This window comes from Arabidopsis lyrata, assembly GCF_000004255.2.
Source record: "Arabidopsis lyrata subsp. lyrata unplaced genomic scaffold ARALYscaffold_3, whole genome shotgun sequence".
In the NCBI taxonomy this organism is placed as follows: domain Eukaryota; kingdom Viridiplantae; phylum Streptophyta; class Magnoliopsida; order Brassicales; family Brassicaceae; genus Arabidopsis; species Arabidopsis lyrata.
In genome coordinates, this window is record NW_003302553.1 from 3,340,100 (window position 1) to 3,360,456 (window position 20,357).

General features: G+C 35.4%; 5 protein-coding genes across 5 annotated transcripts; 2 read left to right on the forward strand and 3 right to left on the reverse strand.

Annotated features, from left to right (window-relative positions):
* The first annotated feature begins 34 nt into the window (after positions 1-34).
* On the forward strand, positions 35-1,563 carry LOC9320742 (protein TAB2 homolog, chloroplastic). The gene is made up of 4 exons (XM_002882520.2): positions 35-591; positions 668-737; positions 822-1,137; positions 1,236-1,563. Exons 1-4 carry the CDS (start codon positions 113-115, stop codon positions 1,493-1,495), a joined length of 1,125 nt encoding a protein of 374 aa, XP_002882566.1. The 5' UTR covers positions 35-112; the 3' UTR covers positions 1,496-1,563.
* On the reverse strand, positions 1,535-5,920 carry LOC9318634. The gene is made up of 12 exons (XM_002884630.2): positions 5,595-5,920; positions 5,171-5,522; positions 4,830-5,007; positions 4,695-4,744; positions 4,418-4,510; positions 4,248-4,336; positions 4,020-4,098; positions 3,807-3,889; positions 3,567-3,645; positions 2,679-3,360; positions 2,064-2,541; positions 1,535-1,965 (listed from the first exon to the last, which is right to left on the reverse strand). The coding sequence occupies exons 1-12, from the start codon at positions 5,624-5,626 to the stop codon at positions 1,824-1,826; spliced, it is 2,337 nt and encodes a 778-aa protein (XP_002884676.1). The 5' UTR covers positions 5,627-5,920; the 3' UTR covers positions 1,535-1,823.
* Positions 5,921-6,342: 422 nt separating this feature from the next.
* Positions 6,343-7,571, reverse strand: LOC9320743 (DNA topoisomerase 2). Its single transcript, XM_002884631.2, has 3 exons — positions 7,442-7,571; positions 7,257-7,297; positions 6,343-7,171 (listed from the first exon to the last, which is right to left on the reverse strand). The coding sequence occupies exons 1-3, from the start codon at positions 7,518-7,520 to the stop codon at positions 6,584-6,586; spliced, it is 708 nt and encodes a 235-aa protein (XP_002884677.1). The 5' UTR covers positions 7,521-7,571; the 3' UTR covers positions 6,343-6,583.
* A 1,730-nt stretch (positions 7,572-9,301) lies between these two features.
* On the forward strand, positions 9,302-11,485 carry LOC9320744. The gene is made up of 3 exons (XM_021031767.1): positions 9,302-9,757; positions 9,921-10,418; positions 10,804-11,485. Exons 1-3 carry the CDS (start codon positions 9,679-9,681, stop codon positions 11,322-11,324), a joined length of 1,098 nt encoding a protein of 365 aa, XP_020887426.1. The 5' UTR covers positions 9,302-9,678; the 3' UTR covers positions 11,325-11,485.
* A 360-nt stretch (positions 11,486-11,845) lies between these two features.
* LOC9318635 (protein DETOXIFICATION 43) lies at positions 11,846-17,644 on the reverse strand. The gene is made up of 13 exons (XM_021031766.1): positions 17,538-17,644; positions 14,753-14,862; positions 14,293-14,663; positions 14,002-14,168; positions 13,785-13,920; positions 13,574-13,670; positions 13,346-13,446; positions 12,982-13,145; positions 12,829-12,900; positions 12,625-12,741; positions 12,436-12,531; positions 12,207-12,328; positions 11,846-12,114 (listed from the first exon to the last, which is right to left on the reverse strand). The coding sequence occupies exons 2-13, from the start codon at positions 14,836-14,838 to the stop codon at positions 12,051-12,053; spliced, it is 1,593 nt and encodes a 530-aa protein (XP_020887425.1). The 5' UTR covers positions 14,839-14,862; positions 17,538-17,644; the 3' UTR covers positions 11,846-12,050.
* Positions 17,645-20,357: the final 2,713 nt, after the last annotated feature.

Consider the following 20,357-nt stretch of genomic DNA (forward strand, 5'->3'; position numbering starts at 1 on the left):
TTTATTATTGAAATATCTTTGTGGATGAGGAAGGAGTAACCGAAAAGGATAAATCGTTTCTTCTTCTTCTTCTTCTTCTTCTATTCTTCGTGCTAAAGCTTACTCCTTTTCAATGGCGACGTTAGGCTTTAACACCACTCGAATCCAGACACCATCACTTCCGAGAATCCCTAAACCTTCTTCTTTTACTAAACCCATCAAAACTCATCATCTCTTCTCCTCCGAAACTCTGTTGAAACGCTGTCGTTTCGTGTCTAGATCGTTGCCTGAGAGCTCACTGTCGATTACAAAAGAACAAGAGGTAGCTAATGAAGTAGAGGAAGATGATCCAACGTCGGAGCTTAGTTATCTGGATCCGGAATCCGATGCCGATAGCATCAAAGAGTGGGAATTGGATTTCTGCTCGAGGCCAATTCTTGATTCCAGAGGGAAAAAGATTTGGGAGCTTGTGGTTTGTGATGCTTCACTCTCCCTTCAAGTCACTAAATACTTCCCCAATAATGTCATTAATAGTATTACCCTCAAAGACGCCATTGTTACCATCACTCAAGACTTGGGTGTTCCTCTTCCTGAGAAGATTCGCTTCTTCAGGTACTAAAGGAGTAGTCTTTTTTTCTTTTTCTTAGTAAATAGAAATGTAATCTAATGGTTTAAGTTGGTTTTGTAGGTCACAGATGCAAACCATTATCACAAAAGCTTGCAAAGAGCTTGCCATAAAGGCAGTGCCTAGTAAACGGGTGAGTTACATTTTTTTGTTTACTTGTTTTACTTCTATGTTAGAAGAACAAGTTGATAAACAAAACTAAATCTCTGTATTACAGTGTCTGTCTCTGTTTCTTTGGTTGCAAGAACGTTATGACACTGTGTACACGCGTCATCCCGGGTTTCAAAAGGGATCATTGCCTCTTCTGTCTCTAGACAATCCCTTTCCAATGAATCTTCCGGAGAACTTGTTTGGGGAGAAATGGGCATTTGTTCAACTACCTTACTCAGCTGTTAGAGAGGAGATCTCAGACTTTGAGGAGAAGTTTGTGTTTGGTGCTACCTTAGACTTGGATTTGCTTGGCATTGAAGTGGATGAAAATACACTGATTCCTGGTCTCTCTGTTGCTACTTCACGAGCGAAACCTCTAGCAGGTAAATGTGTGGTTTCTTGTTAGACCATCTTTTGGAACAAGTTAGTTTTGTTGTTGAAAGTGGTTTTTGATTCTGAGTTTTATACTTGATCATTATAGCTTGGATGAATGGGCTTGAAGTATGTTCGATTGAAGCAGACAGTTCCAAAGGATGTTTGATTCTATCTGTTGGGATCGCGACAAGGTATGTCTACGCAACCTACAAGAAGACACCTGTTACTACTGATGAAGCTGAAGCTTGGGAATCTGCAAAGAAAGCAAGTGGAGGTTTGCATTTTCTTGCAATTCAAGATGACTTAGATTCTGATGACTGTGTTGGCTTTTGGCTTCTTATTGATTTGCCACCACCCCCTGTTTGATTTCCCCTTCGATATATGTTTATACCATATTTTGCCGTCTAGTAACAAAGATTTCTCACAAGCTTGAATTTGAACAAATTGTTACATGAGTCTGCAAAAACTACGGACCTAGGAAGTGAGTAAGTTACAGGGAACGACCAATTGAGTCTTAACCAGATCATAGCTACCTTCAATACCACAAGTAATATCTACACAGTTTGGCACTTTCCATCTTACTGATAATTACCACCAGAAAGACCTATAAAAGTATGAAATGCCCCAACAATCAAATCTTCTTCATGGCTCGCACGCAGAAAGTTAGTGACTAAAGCACTGCTCGATGGTCCAATCAGCTCCTCGACCTCTTTTGCTTTTGCGGTATGAAGCGGACACTGTGCTTCCCAAGTTCAAATGTCTTGATGCTTCCATCATCTAGAGAAACCGACAATGTGGATGTGTCTCCAGAAACATCTGTCACTGTTCCCTTATGCCTTTAACAGTAAACGTATTATTCATTTTAGACATTTGGCTTTGGATACAATAAGCAGGCCAACCACAGTTGCTAAATTAGTTAAGACGATCAACTTACCATGAGTTTTGAGATCCATGGACTTCGACTCTCTTTCCTATTGAATCTTTACCCAACTTTTTCAAAATCCAGTTAGCATCCATCATCTCGTCGTTCCTTGAACTATCCTGATGAGAATGTGTTGTAGCTTCACCGTCCTCTTTCAATGAAGCCATGTCCACTAAGCTTGAAGGTCTCTTTCTCTTTGATCTTTGGCCCTTCGCAGAACTCAGTTTTTCATCTTCAGACTGCGTTGTAACCGAAGATGTCTGATCTCCTGAATTAGGTTTCCTGAGTTTAAATTTCAGCAGAGGTCTTGCTTCTTTCTGTAATGCTGGTGAGATGGATGTTTTGTCATCCACATGATTTCCTTCACTTGTTGATGCAGGGAACTGTGTGATCGAACCAAATGTAGCTTTACTTCCTTCAGATTGAGTTTTCCCAAACCTTCCAGAGATCTTCAGGGTTCTTACTTCGCCAGTCTGATCAACTTTATCTCCTGCAGAAATACATCATTGGCAGAAATTTAGAGAAACTATATACTTGCTTATGTTCAAGAGTTATTTATTGTCCACTTAATGATAATGCAAAAAAGTCTTTATGTGGTTGTGTACTATAAAAAAGATCTCAACATACCACCCAAAGTGGACTGATCTTTGTCCCTCGATAAATGAGAAACCACATTGGACTTCGAAGAACCACTGACATTTATTTTCCTAGCACCCAGATTAATAACCAACTTCTTTGCCTTTACAGATTTCTCCTCCCCTGCATTCCTTAGGGTATCCTCGCTATCAGAATCATGAGGCTTGCTACACTTTATTCTGACTATCCTTGATGGCTTTTCTTCATCAGTCACCATAACATCATCAACCCTCTTGTGTTTTACAATCTTAGGTTCATGTGTTGAGCAAATTCCAGCTACAGAAGAATTAACGTCTGATTGTTCGTTTATCTGAAACCCCACATTATCAATTCTAACACCACCTAGTCGGAGTCTCTCAGATCCAACCTCCTGATGAAGTTCAGGCTCTAACTTAGTGTGACTACCTTTTTTACTAGCATGCTTTTTACTTAAAGAGTGTTTCCCATACTCCTTGCTTTTCTTTGGGGATTTTTCCACCAAACCTTTAATAGAAAACTTCAGTGAGCGCCCAGATACGGGTCCATTTTCATCATCATCTGAAAATGGAAATATCGAAAATATTTCCTCGTCTGTTGGCAAACCAGCAGCAGCCCTTAAACTAGCAATCAACTCTTTGTCCACCACATCTTTTTTCTTCCAAAGTTCTTGAACTGCATCCTGAAGATCCTTCACCTGAGAAGCCAAAGATAGAATTTGAAAACCAGGAAAACTTATATGATCAACACACTAACAAATTGTACTACTGAATCCTCTTTCCATTTCAAAGGAAAACCCCCAGCTCTACGAGCATTACTTATATGATAATAAGAACCAAGAAGAATGATCTGAGTGACTAAGAAGCGAGGGTACTAATAACAGGATAACAGGAACAGACATACCTGATAACACTCCCCACGGCATGTGGCACATTTATATTGTAGCTTTCCGTCAACTTGAAACTGCAGATATTTGTCATCACTGCATGACAGTTTAAAGAGGCAAACAATTCCAGATTTAATATAACTCAAATACATTTTGCTATGCATATCTAAAATATGACTCAATCTAATTGGAAGTATATATCAGATGGCAGATGCAACAGAGATAATTATGTTTACAACAAAAAAATGAGAACGAACCTTATTCCATCGCAATGGCAATGCACCCAGCGTTGACAAATATCGCAGCATACCATTGGGGTTGATTCCGAATCCCTATACACCTATACAAGATAAGCAACCTTGTTAATGCGACACAAAAGAAGCGTGATGTTTTCCTACGGGAATCACGCATTAAAAAATAAAGGCCATGATAATGCTATTGCTAAGACTCATTTTGCTGAAAATAAATACCTTCAAGCATACAGGGCAATAATTTCCCTTCACAAACAATCTGCCACAAGCATCACAGCAAGTATATGATAAAAACCACCTGTTACATTAGAAAACAAAAGAGAACAAAACTGATCAACAGACTTTTAATAGGGCAATCAATCTGCAAATCCTTAACTAGCCAAACAAAGCAAATTGGTCTGCTCACTTGTAAGACTAACCTACCCGCAAAAGACTAAGAATGTATACCTGACACTTAGGCCATTTCCAGGGACAGTAGAATCACAGCTGTGGCATCTTGTATGCTTTGGGCAGAGATATGGCCCAGAACTTACATTCTGTGCGGTCATGATAAACTAAATAAGCCAATTTACTTTAGTTTAAAAGATAATCACATGAAGAGGCTATCTGTCAGATACCTTGTGTGGAGGATGTTGGCAATAACAATGGTAAGCAGCATCACACCTTTTGCAGAACATGAATTTGTTAGGATCTCCTGTTCTACGGCAGACCTAAGGATGGTAAAGACTCAGTGAGGCAGGTTCAAAGATCTAAGGACACTCTATAAAGCAGTTAGACTAACACTTTTATATCTGTTCCGTTAAATAGACAACATGTTTCGTTAAATAAAAAAGATTGATATGTTTTATCAACAGATATCACAAACAAGAAAATGAGAAACTAAGAAGAAATCACCTCACAAACCCGGCAAGAGGGACAACTCCATGAACTCCAATGAAATAAATCTGCAACTTACAGCAATTAGACCAAAAAAAAAAAAAAGACTTTAGCAAGCCAAGAAAAGAACAGAAACAAATAGAATATAAGTACCTCTATGTTGAGCCCAAGACTTTAAACAATTCTTGTGATACTTCTTTCCACAGGTTTTACAGGAAAGCATTCTCCTTGCTCTCTCACTTCCTTCACCTTCTCCTAGAAAGCACATTCTGCACATTATATTCATGCCGGAGTGAACTACTTCTTCACCAGCATGATCGTTTGAGGTAAGCTGTACAACAAACAAACAAACAAAAAGCTCAATCAAAGCTAAGTCAATACAGAAAAAGGCTTTAGAAGTAAAAGATGACATTTTTTGAGGCAACAAACAAATGTCAACCAAATTTTAATATCATCTTCCTAATAACAAAAGCAATTAGGAAAAAAAAACTCACGTCATTGACCCCAGATTCAAACCTCCGAGCATAATCCTCAGCAGCTTCAACCGTAACAGCAGCTTGTCTCTGAAGAGCAACACGTTTCTTCTGAGCCGAAGCTTCCTCCGCCAATTCATCAACTCCCGAACCAATAGCACCATCTCCAACCCCCAAAATCGAAACCGTCTGAGGAGCAGGAACAACCTTAGGAACCCTAACCTGAACGGTACCTCCATCAAAAACCTTAGAAGAAACACAAGGATCCTTGAGAAACTCCTCCACTCGATTAACCTCTTTCAAAAACTCCTCTTTCGCATTGGCTCCACGGAGATCCCGAGAAAACCCTAAGGAGCAATTGCAGATCCGACGACTACAACAAAAGGACGCGATTAAGAGATAATAGTGAAGCGTTTAAGGAAGAGATAGATAGATAGATAGATACCATGTAATTGGGCAAGCTACGTGAAAGGCCATATACAAAAATTATTCCTCTCGCCTCCAAACGGAAAAAAAAAAAATCGAGATTTGATTTTAGAGATCGCTTCTTTCTCTCTTTTTTTTTTTTAATTTAATTTATTCATAATAATAATATAAGGATCGATAATGTAATAATTATAAGTATTAATGAATTAATTAGCAGTTTGTGTGTGTAGTAGAAAGGGTCGTCTCTTTTGTGAGCTCTGTGAGTTTTGGTTTGGACGCAGAGATAGATAAGATGCTTTTTCTCATCTCAACCTTAATCAACCGTGTTTTTTAGATGCAGCCAAAGAAACCGAGTGCGTGTTGCTTCTTCCAATCAAAAGCTTCCACGTCAGACCACAATTGTGTTCTTCACTATACAATTTTGGGATTTATGTATAGACAGTTGTTGAATTTTTACCCAAAAACTTTTCCAATTACAGTATTTATATCAAATTATAGAAGAGAAGATTTCCTACTACTAAGTAGAGCAATAAAAAACTTAGAAATCCAAAAACTTGACTTGGTAAATTTATTAATTAGTATTGACAAAAGACGCGGAGAGTGACATTAAAAAACTTATTTGTGCAAAACGAAAAGATTCATATGTCTATTTAATCTAATGACAACAAATGATCTAGAGTTTTGTGCCAAACATAAATCTCCCCGAAACGTTAAGAGTAACCAAGTTTTCCATTAGGATAATAACACCAAATCTAAAAGAAGACGAAGGGAGAAACTTAAGTAGATTTATGTATTTTGGAATTATAGATTTGATCGTTTACTTCCATTACTCAAAATACTTCTCCACTAATCACTTACTAGTAGATATATTCGTTTACTTCCTATAATCAAAATACTGATCCACTAATCACTTGACCGATACTTCATACTTGACTACTACTACCCATCAAACATTAGTCTCTATTTTATATATATATCCCAAGTCATCTGATCATGATCATCCTCTCATCATCCAGAGAAATGGTCTGCTTTGATCTTCTTGATCTGTGCTGCGTCACTCTCTTTTTCAGCTGTATGAGCATCGTTGCTATCAAGTTTCTGCAGTTCCATGTCAAAAGACTCATCAGCTTCTGCCAAAAACTGCTCGACTTTCTCCTGAGACATGGTTTTTATAGCCAATGACAATAGGTAGCCATAGTCAGATTCTTCAGCTGCATCAAATGCTCCAGAGACTGCACCTTCGACAGCCTTGGCATTGTTCGGAAATGGTGTGAATCCTCTCTGTCTCAACTCCAGAACAAGATCAGCTTTCTTCTTGTTAATCGCTTTGATTTCTCCACTGATTACTCCACCGATAAACTTCACTTTGTTTTCTAGTAACAGCAGCTCATCATCAAATTCTTCAGCAGCATCAAATGGTCCAGCAGGCTTGGCCTTGTTCGGGAATTGTGTGAATCCTCTCTGTCTCAACTCCTGAAAAAGATCAGCTTTCTCCCTATTGTTCACTATGATTTCCCCACTCATAACTTCATCAACAAACCTCTTTTTGTCACTTAGTTTCAGTATCTCAAGTTCCACATTCTTTATCTGAATTCTCTGTATAACATCACAAGACGGTTAGTTAATGTTAGACCATTGCCTTGATATCTAAAAGAGTTAATCAAAGTTTAAGATTTCTAACCCTTCTCAGCTCACAGAATTCATGCTTGAGCTCTTCAAGGACTGCAAGGTGGGATAAATTAGTATTATCTTACTGAACAATTTGGATCTCTAAACGTTACAATAAGACTCAATTCCTTTATCAACTCAGACCTCAAATTACAACAATAACGTGAAATCAGCCTAGAAAAACAATATTATTAGTACCTGCGGTGAAATTTGAAGGAGGGTCCTCCAGGAGATCCTTGAGCTCAATCAAAATCCTCATCGAAGCCGTGATAGCCATGCTTCAGAATTAGGGTTCTCTCCTTGCAGAAATTGGAACTGAAAGAAGAATCTTTCTCAACCAGCCATTAACGAGAGAGAGAGAAGAGAATCGAAAAACATTTGGGCTCCAAACTGGTTTTGGGCCAGCTTTCTATGAGGTAAATTTGGGCTCTAAACTTTTATCCATTCTCACAATTTTTATAGGTGAATTTTCGATGAAAGGTAAAATGATACTACTGTTACCAAATCGATGATGTCTAAAATAATCAAGATTCTTTAACTGTTGGAAGCAAATTTATTTTTCTTTTAAACTACCCTAGTCAAATTTAAACTTTATTTTAAAAGGCCCACAATTTGGTATAAATGTGCTCAAAATTAAACCTGGTCCTAAAGTCCCATACAAAACAAATTTTGGTTGGGGTTGATTATTCAATGAACAAACTACAAAATATCAAATATAAAGCATCCTTAAGTTTTTAATTTACTTTCTCTTATGTAACTAAAACTACTAAATTAACTGATTATATTATAAGTTTATAACTTACAGAACATGTTTTTAGGTTTTATTATATTCCCGAGCAAATTAAAACACATGTCTAATCTAGTGTGTGTTGCAATAATGATATGTTTCACCTAGTTACATAAAACATTATGGTTACAACGAGTTAAACCGGTGAAAACATAGAAAAGGCAAGTGAAAGAAGACATTGATAATAACCATTCGTAATTAATAATTGCAACATGGAGCAATCGCGGCCGCATGGGGGCAAATGCATCGAGTGGATAACATTATAAGATAGAAAACGCGAAGGACCCTACATAACACGTAATTTAGTGATGTGTTATACTATTATTCAGCTGATAGTCACATGCGTTCGCTGACTATAACAAACCTATAGTCATAAATATATTGCACATGCCTCTGATTTTGTATAGATGGAGATATTCATTTAAAATGCCAATTATTATTGGAACCAGCCAAAGCCAGAATTGCCAACACCTTCTTTACCTCCATAATTACACTTGCATCTGCCGCAATTTCCGTTTAAGAAGATCAACAGATTAATATCCCACAATCTTGTACAATTCTAATACGATCTTGTCAAGCATAAACAATTTGAAAAAGAATCTGATTTTGAATGTGCAATTAACTTTATGCCAAAGTAAATGATACTTTAATAACTCGTTATTAATAATATACGTGCTGCTGCCACCTGCCGCCTATATGTGACTTGGTTGTTCATTATTGATGTTTTTAGAGTTATAAACTAAGTTAAGAGTGGTTTATTTTGTGTTTTTTACATGTTAGAACAGTTCTTTTTTAAAACGCGTATATAAGGTAGAGTTCATACTATAGTAGTTTTATATTTGATTATTTGAAGTTTTGACTCTTGAGAATATTTGCTCTGTTATGGCTCTGTTACCGACTTGGTTATTGAAATTTACAAAATATTGTGTCATTGTGTGTTTAAAACAACCATCCTAACTTAGTCAGTTCAATACCGACATCATTGTTTTGGCTCTATTAGTTACTTCAGTAGAAAAATCTCAATAGTTAGCACATCGATAATTTTGACATCAGCCATTGCTCTACGCTTACTAAGTATCATTTCCAAGATAGTTTACCATCAAAGACGACAAATTCCCAGTAGCTTTGTTATGAGGAAACAATAACTCTTATGTATATGCATGCATGAAAACATTTTTAGATTTATGTAGTAAAATTTCAATATCTCTAAAATTAAAAGTACATTACAATAAAAAAACATATATCAATGACAATAACACTAACCAATTTAACTAACTTTAGTTCCTCTCAATTTCTCTTATTACCATACAAATAAACCAAAAAGAAGGCCAAAAATATCTTGTGAAGAAATGAAGCAAGGCACAAGTGCCAATACGAGATTAGAGCATGAATTAAGGAGAAAAGTCGGTTTCAGTTCAGCAAGACAGACAGACAGACAAAATCCATCGATGGGGTCCAGTCACATTACCTCTTTCTTCGTGATTTCCTCTCTCTCCACTCGCTTTTAATCCTTTTCACTTTTTTCTTGTATAAAGTCGTAGCATCTCGAGATCGTCTTCCTCTCACAATCTCAAATTCTTCGGACCCTTTTCTCTCTCCCCTGAAGCTCCCCTCACTCACTCTTCTCCGAGGAAGAACAACAGAGACAATGGCGGTTCCCAAAGCCATTATTCTACCTATCTTGCTACTCATCTGTGGTGCTGCTCTTGGAGCCCCTGCTTATGAAGGTATATCCCAAACACACTCTCTCTGTCTTCTCTGGTATGCTTCGATTTTGGAAGATGGGTCTTCTTTGCTTAGGATTCTAAAGCAAGATTTGGTGTTTCTGGATGAAAAAGATTCAATCTTTGTCTCTAGATCTAAGATTTATCTCTCTGTTTACTTCTTCAGGATATCTTCGTAATGGAAACTTCGAAGAGTCACCAAAGAAAACCGACATGAAAAAAACAGTTCTAATCGGCAAAACCGCCTTGCCCGAATGGGAAATCACCGGTTTCGTCGAGTACATCGCCGGCGGTCCTCAGCCGGGAGGCATGTTTTTTCCGGTGGCTCATGGAGTCCACGCCGTGAGGCTCGGAAACGAAGCCACAATCTCTCAGAAGTTAGAAGTGAAGCCAGGTTCTCTCTACGCACTCACGTTTGGTGCGTCGAGAACTTGTGCACAAGACGAGGTTCTTAGAGTCTCTGTGCCTTCTCAGTCCGGTGACTTGCCGCTTCAAACACTTTACAACAGCTTCGGAGGTGACGTGTACGCTTGGGCCTTCGTCGCTAAGACTTCTCAAGTTACTGTGACTTTCCATAATCCTGGAGTTCAAGAAGATCCTGCTTGTGGTCCTTTGTTGGACGCTGTCGCCATTAAAGAGCTTGTTCATCCAATCTACACCAAAGGTAATTATTGAAAGCTTTGCTTTGATTCCGGTTCAATTTCTTAGGGTTTTAGTTTCCGGTTATTGGATAACAGTAACCGAAATTAGTTACAATTCCATGGTTCAGTTTGGCTTTTGGTTTATATTCGGTTCGATTTTAGATAGAAAAATATCTGAAGAATCATACATATATAATCAAATTCAATTAACATTATAGATTTATAGTCATATTATATACACTATGCTGATAATTCTATAGAAAAAATTAGTAAGTAATGAATTGTCCAATTTTGGGTCAATCCTGCTTTTGGTGTAGTTTGGTTCGATTTGGTATAATGTTGATTACCCTACCAATTTTATCTATTGAAGAATTTGGTTTCATAATTCGATTATTCTGACAAATGTAGGGAACTTGGTGAAGAACGGAGGGTTCGAAGAAGGTCCTCACCGTCTTGTGAACTCCACACAAGGAGTCCTACTCCCACCTAAACAAGAAGATCTCACATCACCTTTACCTGGTTGGATCATAGAGTCACTCAAGGCAGTGAAATTCATAGACTCTAAGTACTTTAATGTCCCCTTTGGACATGCTGCTATCGAGCTCGTTGCAGGCAAAGAAAGTGCCATTGCACAAGTCATTAGAACTTCTCCAGGTCAAACTTACACCCTCTCCTTCGTCGTTGGAGATGCTAAGAATGACTGCCATGGTTCCATGATGGTTGAAGCTTTTGCAGCCAAGGATACCCTCAAAGTACCACACACTTCCGTTGGTGGAGGTCATTTTAAGACCGCAAGTTTCAAGTTCAAGGCGGTTGAGGCAAGAACTAGAATTACTTTCTTCAGTGGTTTTTACCATACCAAGAAGACTGATATTGGATCTCTATGTGGTCCTGTCATTGACGAGATTGTGGTTTCTCATGTCGCTTAGATTAAGTTTACTCTTTATCACAAGTCTGCATCTTGTGTTCTTAGACTGGTCATGGAATTGGTTCTTTGCTTTGTATGTCTTGGCTCCTTTTGGAATCAAGTTATAGCCATCACGTTAAAATGAATGATATATTATTGTAATATGAGATGTTTTGAGTCAAAGCGAAGAGCAATAGTTGATAACCAAGAATTAGACTCTAAGACATACTAAAAAGCGAAATAATTAACTATTGAAGTATAGCTACTTGTTAATCACAAGTTTAAAATTTGAATATTAAAGTGTAAATTTTGAATTCATCAAAAACAGTAGAAGATTTGAGGTAGTTGAAAAACTTTAGAATATATACTATTAGATAATGAGAAAGGACAAATCTAATGGCTTCATTAATTAAAATCTGAGCCTAATTTTGGCTCTTAATTAAGGAAATAACTATGGTCCGATTTTCTTTAGTAAAAGGATCAAAACCATTATTTTTTTCTATTTTTTCAATCAACACCAAATATTCACAAAGAAGAGTGCTATTTGGATAGAAAAGCCAGTGAGGGCTCCATATATTAATAACTTGATATGCATTCTAGATAAACTTTTGATCCAATTATTTATGTAAAACTGTTAAAAGATAACTGTCTCTCGAGCAAAATGTTAAAAAAAAAAAGAAACACAAGAACCAGAAACAAAAACGAAGAAGGAAGAAGGAGATGCAACTCGATATAAATAAAGTAAGTCCTAGGAAGATGAAGAGGTTGATCTTCCACGCAAGAACCTCCACGGTCCAGTTCCTGTTGCCATCCTGCATAAATAAATTCAAACACCAGAGTCAACGACTGCTTCTATTATAATGGGCTATATAGTAAAGGCCCATTAATGACCCAATTTAAATACCTTGCAATTCCAGTAATAGCACGGAGACCCATATAGATTGTAAGAGCTATCCATATTCCTATGAAACCATTGGTCTTTGCCATATATATTACTGCTCCAATGCTTATGGCCGCCACTCCCACCTGATTCATCATAATTGGATTACAAGAAAAAAAAGATTATTATTTAAGTCATTTAGAAAAAGAAAAAAAAATAGTCATTTCATAGCATATGTATATGGTGTGTGTACCATGGAGTATGCAGTGTAAGCAAAATCAGATGCTCCAAAATTGACTCCATCCAATACAAAGGCGAGTGAGTTTATTGGTTGCGTGGCTGCTATAAACTGCATAAATATAAATATAAATAACCTCTTCTCATTAGTAAAATCATTTTCAATGTTTTTTATATTTTAGTATTTGTTATTGATTATTAATACCGGTATTCCAATGGTCATGAGGTGAATAACAGCAGGGTCCTTGGAGAATATTCCGGAACCAAAGTAGAGACCTAGTCCAACAAAAACGGACAGTCCAAGTCCTAACACAAAACCCATCTGCATATCAAATTCATTTTTGTTTTCGTTACAAAAATGATTTTAATTTTTAAATTAAGGTTTGGTAATATGATTTTTGGACCGAACCTGTAGAACACGGGATGCAACAGCAGTCACTTTGTTATAGTCCTTCTCAGCAAACGAACAAGCCAGGATCGCCTGCAACGTATTGAATGATCATTTTCCATAGAAACTTGATCAACCATATAACTATACATATGAGAAAATTAACATGATTACCTGACCAGCAACGGCAAGACCATCATTGAGAAGAGAAGAAGTTAACCAGACTTGTAAACAAATCTGAAAAGCAGCCATTGGTGTTGTACCCAGCCGAGCCGCCATTGCTGCTGCTAAGGTCTGACAAAACGTCACTGCTATAGTCCTCGCCAGCAATAGTATCCCTTTCATTTTTAGTTGTACTTGTTAGACATCCACATTTCTCATTTTCTCAACTACTGTATACTTAAAAATATTCTTACATTTTAAATATAGACCTTATTTGGTTAAACTCTACTATTATATAGATAACTTTTTGAATTGAACAAGTTAATATATTTTTGGAGTCTGTGCATATTAATTAATGAATATGCATCCGACGTACCATTTTTAAGGAACCTTCCGAACTGCAAATCCCCGAAGTTTGGTGGAATCAAATTAACTTTCTTTGCGAGGCAGACGAACAATATTAGAGTCATGAAGTACCTTCACGTATACACAAACAAATCATTAGTCTATTTATAGCTGTACAAAAAACAAGAATGCGCCTAGCGATTACTATTCAATAATGATCACTTTTGCATGTGTGAAAAAGTTGAGTGATTTCTCTTACTGAGAAATGACATGGGCAATGGCTGCACCGCTGATCCCGAGACGAAGCACAAAAATGAAGATGGGGTCGAGAGCGATGTTGATAACATCTGCTACGACTGTTTCATGCATTAAGGCAAAATATTATATTAGCTAGGGTGAATAATCATATTATAATTAAAAATTAAGAAGAGTGATCATTAAAGATATGATCTAATTTATAACTTAATTACCAGTGGCAAAGAGAGGAGTTTTGGTATCCTTGAAGCCACGAAAGACGCCTTGCATAGCAAGAGATAGAAGCAATGCAGGGGCCCCCAAAGCTCGTATACTCAAGTACTTGTGTGCTGGTGATAACATTGGCGAATTCTGTTATCCAAAGTGAACTCAAATTAGTCAAAAACATTTTGTCCTATAAACAAATATGTGCGCATGTCTATGAAAACTTACTGGTTTCACTCCCATGAAGCCTAGAAGCAACTTGGAGCTGAAAATCAAGAAAATAGCTTGCACAAGGCCGAGGATTAACCCCAATATCATAGATGTTGATGCTGTTCTAATGGTCCTCTTCCCCTTTTTAGTCGCTTTGTTTCCACTATTTGACTTTGTATCCAAAGCTAGTTTCACACAACCAAAATACAACAAATTGGAAAGAAAAAAAGAGGGAAGAAAAGAAACCAACAGTAAAAAAAACTTTTATAAAAGTTGTGAACAATGTCGAGTGAGATTTGCGGAATTTACCTGGGAGTTGCTGTGGCTGGTTGGTATTGTTACTTGTAGGTGAAGAAATGCCCTTTTCCAAGGAATCTTGAACAAGTATAGTTTCTGCATGAACAAGACTGGCTTTGTTCGCTTCTTCTTTCATCTTCTCCATCGTGTCTTCCTCTGCCACAAACGAAGTCGTGAGGCTCACAAGTGGGAACATCGTAATTCTAGATGCTTGATTGAATATGGCAATGGAGACTCCAACCGCCGCTAGCTGAGCCGCTCCTAAACGCCCGACAAAAGCGGTATCAATCAGAGAAGCGATTGGATCAGCAGCTAAAGCCAAAGCTGTTGGAAACGCCATGCCTAGAATCTCTCGCCCAATTGTATCCCTACTGAATACATGTCTGCAATTTTACACAAACAAAATAATGTTATGCATCACTTCTTTTAAAGTATCCATCACCATTTCTTAAATACATACATACACACACACCTTAAATCTTTGAAGATAACAAGAAATGGGATTGACTTGGTCACGCTGGTTGGAACCGTAGCAAGATCATCACCAGTTTCCGTCATAAATCTTTTCCTTCGTAACTGTCTCTGTAATTAATTTGTTGTGGATCTGAAGATATCAATAAGTGTTTCGAAGAATCGGGGAAGCAAAAGGAACGTTTATAGTAGATTCTATGCACAAATGTATTTGTATATTTATAGACACGTAATGAGCATGCATATCTTTGCTTATTTAATAAAATAAAATAAAACAAAAGAAATTTTGTTCTATATTTATTAAAGAAAACAAAGGTTTCCTTCCCTAACTTTTTTTTTGCTGCTCTTTATTTCCGTCCAAACTTAAGACACCAATAATATGGAATTTCTATTCTCATTGAAGGAAAATAGGTACGCATAAACATCGTAATATATTTCTATTAAGTAAATCCCATTAGAACTTTTTGGTTTGCCCTTGTTTATTAATATAACTTCTAGTCTTCTATGATTCTTTAACCAGTAGGAAAATATGGTACTCGTGAACTTTTAACAAAACTTATAGTACTGAAGCTGACTGTGAAAGAGAAAGAGTCTTCTATTTTAATATCGAGTAAATAAATTATGTTTTCATTTAAAGTTTTCTTACTTGTATATATTCATCATAGTGGGAAAGAGTTTTTTTTCTTCTAAACTCTTCATTTATTTTTTTGATATCTTCCACTAAAAAAGTGAATCATCTTGCGTAATTGAAACTCACTAGTTGACAAAAAAAATGTTATCATTAAATAACACATAATTAATAATTCAAAAGCTACTTTAATTTTTCGGCAGTTACAAAAGCTTTTAAATATTTTTACTATTTTAATAAATATTTTTGGGTTAATTTGGTATATAATTAAACTGAAATTAGTTTTTTTTTGATTAAAGAAATTTGATACTATGATTTAAATATTACAATAAATCATTAAATATTTTAAATAGATGTTTACTATCACATGCTAGACCAATAATTACACTTTATTATTTTGATTAATATTTTTATTTGTAAGTTCCCCTCAAAATGTTCTCATGCTTGCACATCGAAAATTTGTAATTTTTTTCCGTCTTCTCCCTTGATATATTAGATTTTAACTTAAAAGTTGCTATCGTTATATTTTTCGTAAATGACTAAAAGACGAAAATACCGTTTACAATTTTGGCGGATATTAAAGTTTTTGGCGTCATCGATCGTACATAGTACAACTAAAAAAATCGCGGAAACAATATCTGACGTGGATATGAAATTCCGGTGAAGACAACGGTATTTGTAAAAAAATTTTAAGTAAATAAAAAAATAACATAGTACTTAATAATTATTCCTTCCATAGAACCTCGGTTCCAAGATCTTTGATCTCTTTGATGCCCCTTGGGACGTTGAAAAGAGTAATAAGTTATATAAGTTGTAGCATTACTAGAAACACATGCTTGCGAGCATTGTTTAAAGAATTGCATAACGTTATTTTTCGAGGGAGGGGTTTCTGAGGGAGGGAGGAAAAGAGGGAGGGTTTTGAGAAGGCCGTTTAGTTTTAGCAGTATTCAAAGTACCTAAGATTAAATCGGTATATAGCAAGTGTAAAATATATTTGTTGTATGATTCGTGTCATGTTCATCTTAGCAAAAATAAGCTTTCTATTATGATTTATGAACATCTTTAAAATTATAATATTAGTTAAAGGAAGGTGACAGTCGGAAAACAATAACATAAAAGATGGCAACAGAGACCAACACAGGTGAGTTGTATATAGTGCGTGTCGTGTATGTAATTGTTTGTTCCGCAAGATAAGGCCATCTTTTCTAACGTCTACTTCATTACCAATATTGCCACTTCCCCCATCCATATAACACAATTTAATTAGTTACCGTTGAGTTTAATGCTTTTTAGAAACAATGTGATTAAATTTAATTATCCCAAAACTTATATTAATACTTTTAGATCAGTATATAAGGTGAAAACTTGATTGGTTGTGCGTTATGTTATTAATATGGAAGTGTTTATACCAACTTTTTATATGTTGCAACCTTGCAATAAATAAATAAATATTTTTTCTATATAAAAAATTTGAATGATTACTTTACATAATAAAGAAGTAATAAAATATGAAAGTAATAATATAATGAGATTAATGTCTTATAAAAATAGAAGTGGAAAATAAAAATAAAATAGTTTGGGATAATTAAGAAATAATATAGTTTTTGTACATGGAAAGTATAAATTCTAGGCAACAATATTTGAAATTGAAATTTGATTCTAGCCCCTATAAACTTAACAACTAATGTTTTGTTTTTCATTTCAACTAAAACATGGTTAAAAATGTGTACATCAAAACTCAAATTTTGCTATGTTGAAGCGTTAGACATCATCTTTCTTATAGTTATATATTTTATACCAAAATCCAAACAATTCTCTAAAACATGTACAAACTGGGACGTATTGCTGTTATTTACACCAAACATCATTTAAATTTAAATGAAAAAGCTTTACTATTGCACTATCATACTCGTAATCTAGTTAACTATATATATAGTTTATGAGGTTCAAATTCAATCTAAAAATTGTGTATTTATGTTTGTTTATACATTATATATAATTATACTCTCTCACCGTTCATAACCATACATTAGACAGTAGACACAAGGAACGTAACTGTCCTTGTGTTGTGTTGATATATTCTTGTGGGATAGAGAACATACATGCAATACTAAGAAAAATCATAGAACTTATGAGATATGTGAAGAAAATATCTTACCTTTATGTAGTCAACGCTTATATAAGTAGTCACGTGAACTTGAGATGAGTAGTGATGAGTGAGTATCTAGGAGAGTTTAGAGGGGATAATTTATAGGCGTGTGCCAATACTTGGCTTCAATTTAATAAGTGTGTGCCAACACTTGGCTCCAATTTATACACAAATTCCATTCATATTCATTTTTGTCCATATGTTCTCAAAACTTTGCTTTATATATAAAGTAATGCACATCCTACCTTTATTTACTTTATATTAAAAAAATTTATTTAACTTTTGTTAAAAGTTGGGAATTTAGCTGTACGTCGAAATTGCGGGAATAGCTAATTTATGCCACTTTGGTTACAACGTTCAGTTGTCGTAATCTTTTTTACGAAATATTGTGTTGTGGAGACTGATATGTTGAATCTGTTGTGTGATCTGGATAACATGTTGATCGATCATTGATTACAATTTCAAAATTGATTAGAGTATGTAATAGTGGAAAGTGGACGTAAATTTTATTTTAAAAGTTAACCAGTATAAATCATGTGTGTGATCATATGTCTTTATATCTTGCTTTATATCATTTTATCATAATCAAATTAAGAATCCAAATTATAACATGATACTGATACACGTCTCATTTCATATAATAAAATTGCAAGTATATGCATCTAAAGTTCTAAACTTTTCGATTTGCAAATATTCGTTAAAACGTTAAGCAAATTGTTTCTAAGCTTCCCTCTTTTGTCTCTATAAGACCATTGATTTAGAGAGAAACTGATAAACCATCGATTGATTAATCATTTGGTTTATTGCTTCCTGAGTTTCTTGCTCAAATCCAGTAAAAAACTTATAAACTTTGATCAGAAATCCCAAGAATATATTGGAGTATGAATATTCGATTTGTGTGTGAAACCAAAATTATTCAATGAACAAAAAAACGTATGAGAGACGTGACGTAGTCGCTGAAGTCACACTCAACGTAACAGTCACAATCAACGTAACAGTTTTATACAACAAAAGTGGGCTACGTAGGATTCCCAATTAAGATGCAACAAATATTAATTAGTTTAGCCTTCTTTTGTCTTTTATTTTTCTTCGCATTTCTTAATACAGTTATATTTTCTTATAGTCATCTTACCTAATTTATCCATCACGATACATTTGATAATTGATACCTCACGTTTCTTATCATCTACTTTTATAAGCTATCCGCTGTTTAACTATTATTACTATCTATAATATATGTTGATCATATCATTCATATATCTCAAAATATTGGCAAAAGATATGCAAATTGGTTCGTGGATGAAATTGTTTGAATATTTTCTGATTAAATTAACATTTAGTTATGTAGTGTGCAATCTAATTTCAAAAGATGCAATTATTTGACAACACACAATTCCTTCTATGAAGAGTACATAAAAAAGTACAAATGTACCATGACTTAAATATTTCATAGAAAAACACTTGACGTCTCTCGGAAATGATTTAATTACAATGACATCAACACTCAAGAATGACTCCATTATGTCTACACACACATCGGGCACGCGCCACTAATTTTATATTGTCTGGTTACTTTATTAGTGTCATTTTTGAAGAATATTAAATGTCTATTATATTTGATATATACAATCCGTAATTACATTCATTCTGTGGCTACGGAAAGAGGAAGGTAGGATATATAAGTATATATGAAATTCTGCGATAGTCACATCATTCAAATAATTTATACTATTTGATGTATTATATTGATGGATTTGGAGAGAGGAGCCAATGAGGTGGTAAGAGCATGTTTATCAATAAACCCCAATGAGTATCATAAGCCTTTTTTTAGTATTAAATTAATTAGTTGTTTAATCAATGATACTCAATAAGATTTTTGTTAAATTTGTATGTTTAGTGGTAAAACAAAATTGGGTATCAATAAAATAAAAAAAATAATTTTATAAATTTTCAATCTGAGACTTGTTTAGACTGAAGCAAGCAGCGACGGTTGAAACGTAACCGGAGCAACACCAAGACTCTGTCTCCGGTTCGGATTCCGATTCGATTCGAAACAGAACGGGAACAGAAACGATCTGGCGTGGAAAATTCTTGAATTTGATTTTACAGTAGCAATTACCAGATGATACATCCGCAACAGCATGTCCCGATGAGGAAGACGACGAAGACGATGACGGTGATCTCGGCAAGTGAGCTGCGGCTGAATGATGTCCTCGTCTTCGTCGTCTGAGAGAGAGAAAGGAGGAGAAGAGAGAAGACGAGATGATTAGTTAATTTTCCCTCAATTTTTTTTTCCCCACTCAGCAAGTGACATGTAGTGAGATGAGTCGGTTCAGAAGACTCACTTCAGTGAGACGAATCAACCCATTCTCAGCCCAATATCAATTTTTAAAATATTAAAAATGGGCTGATACCCACATTAGTTCACCAATAAACATGCTCTAAGAACTTTGTGCACCTATGGCCGCAAGTGGGTCTATTGTTCGTAGATGAATTGATTGATTAATTGGTAACATGAAACTATCGATGCACAAAAAAATGGAAACTATGGGCTACGGAAAGCTTACGAGAGAACAAAATCTTTAAAAGCAAATGAGCTATGTAAAATTTTCGTAGTCTCTTACTAGAGAATTCTCCTGTCTCATTCGAAGATTTTTTATGTCCCTTAACCCAATAAAGGAAAGTTGGGCGTATTACTGTGCATTGACTCTCACATTCCTTGAGTTTTTACTTTTTACTCGTTCTTGAATTTTCAGATTGAGTTGTTGGAGTTATAAAGAAAATTTGGGGTGGAACTTATGATATTTGTTAAATATATATACCTATGAT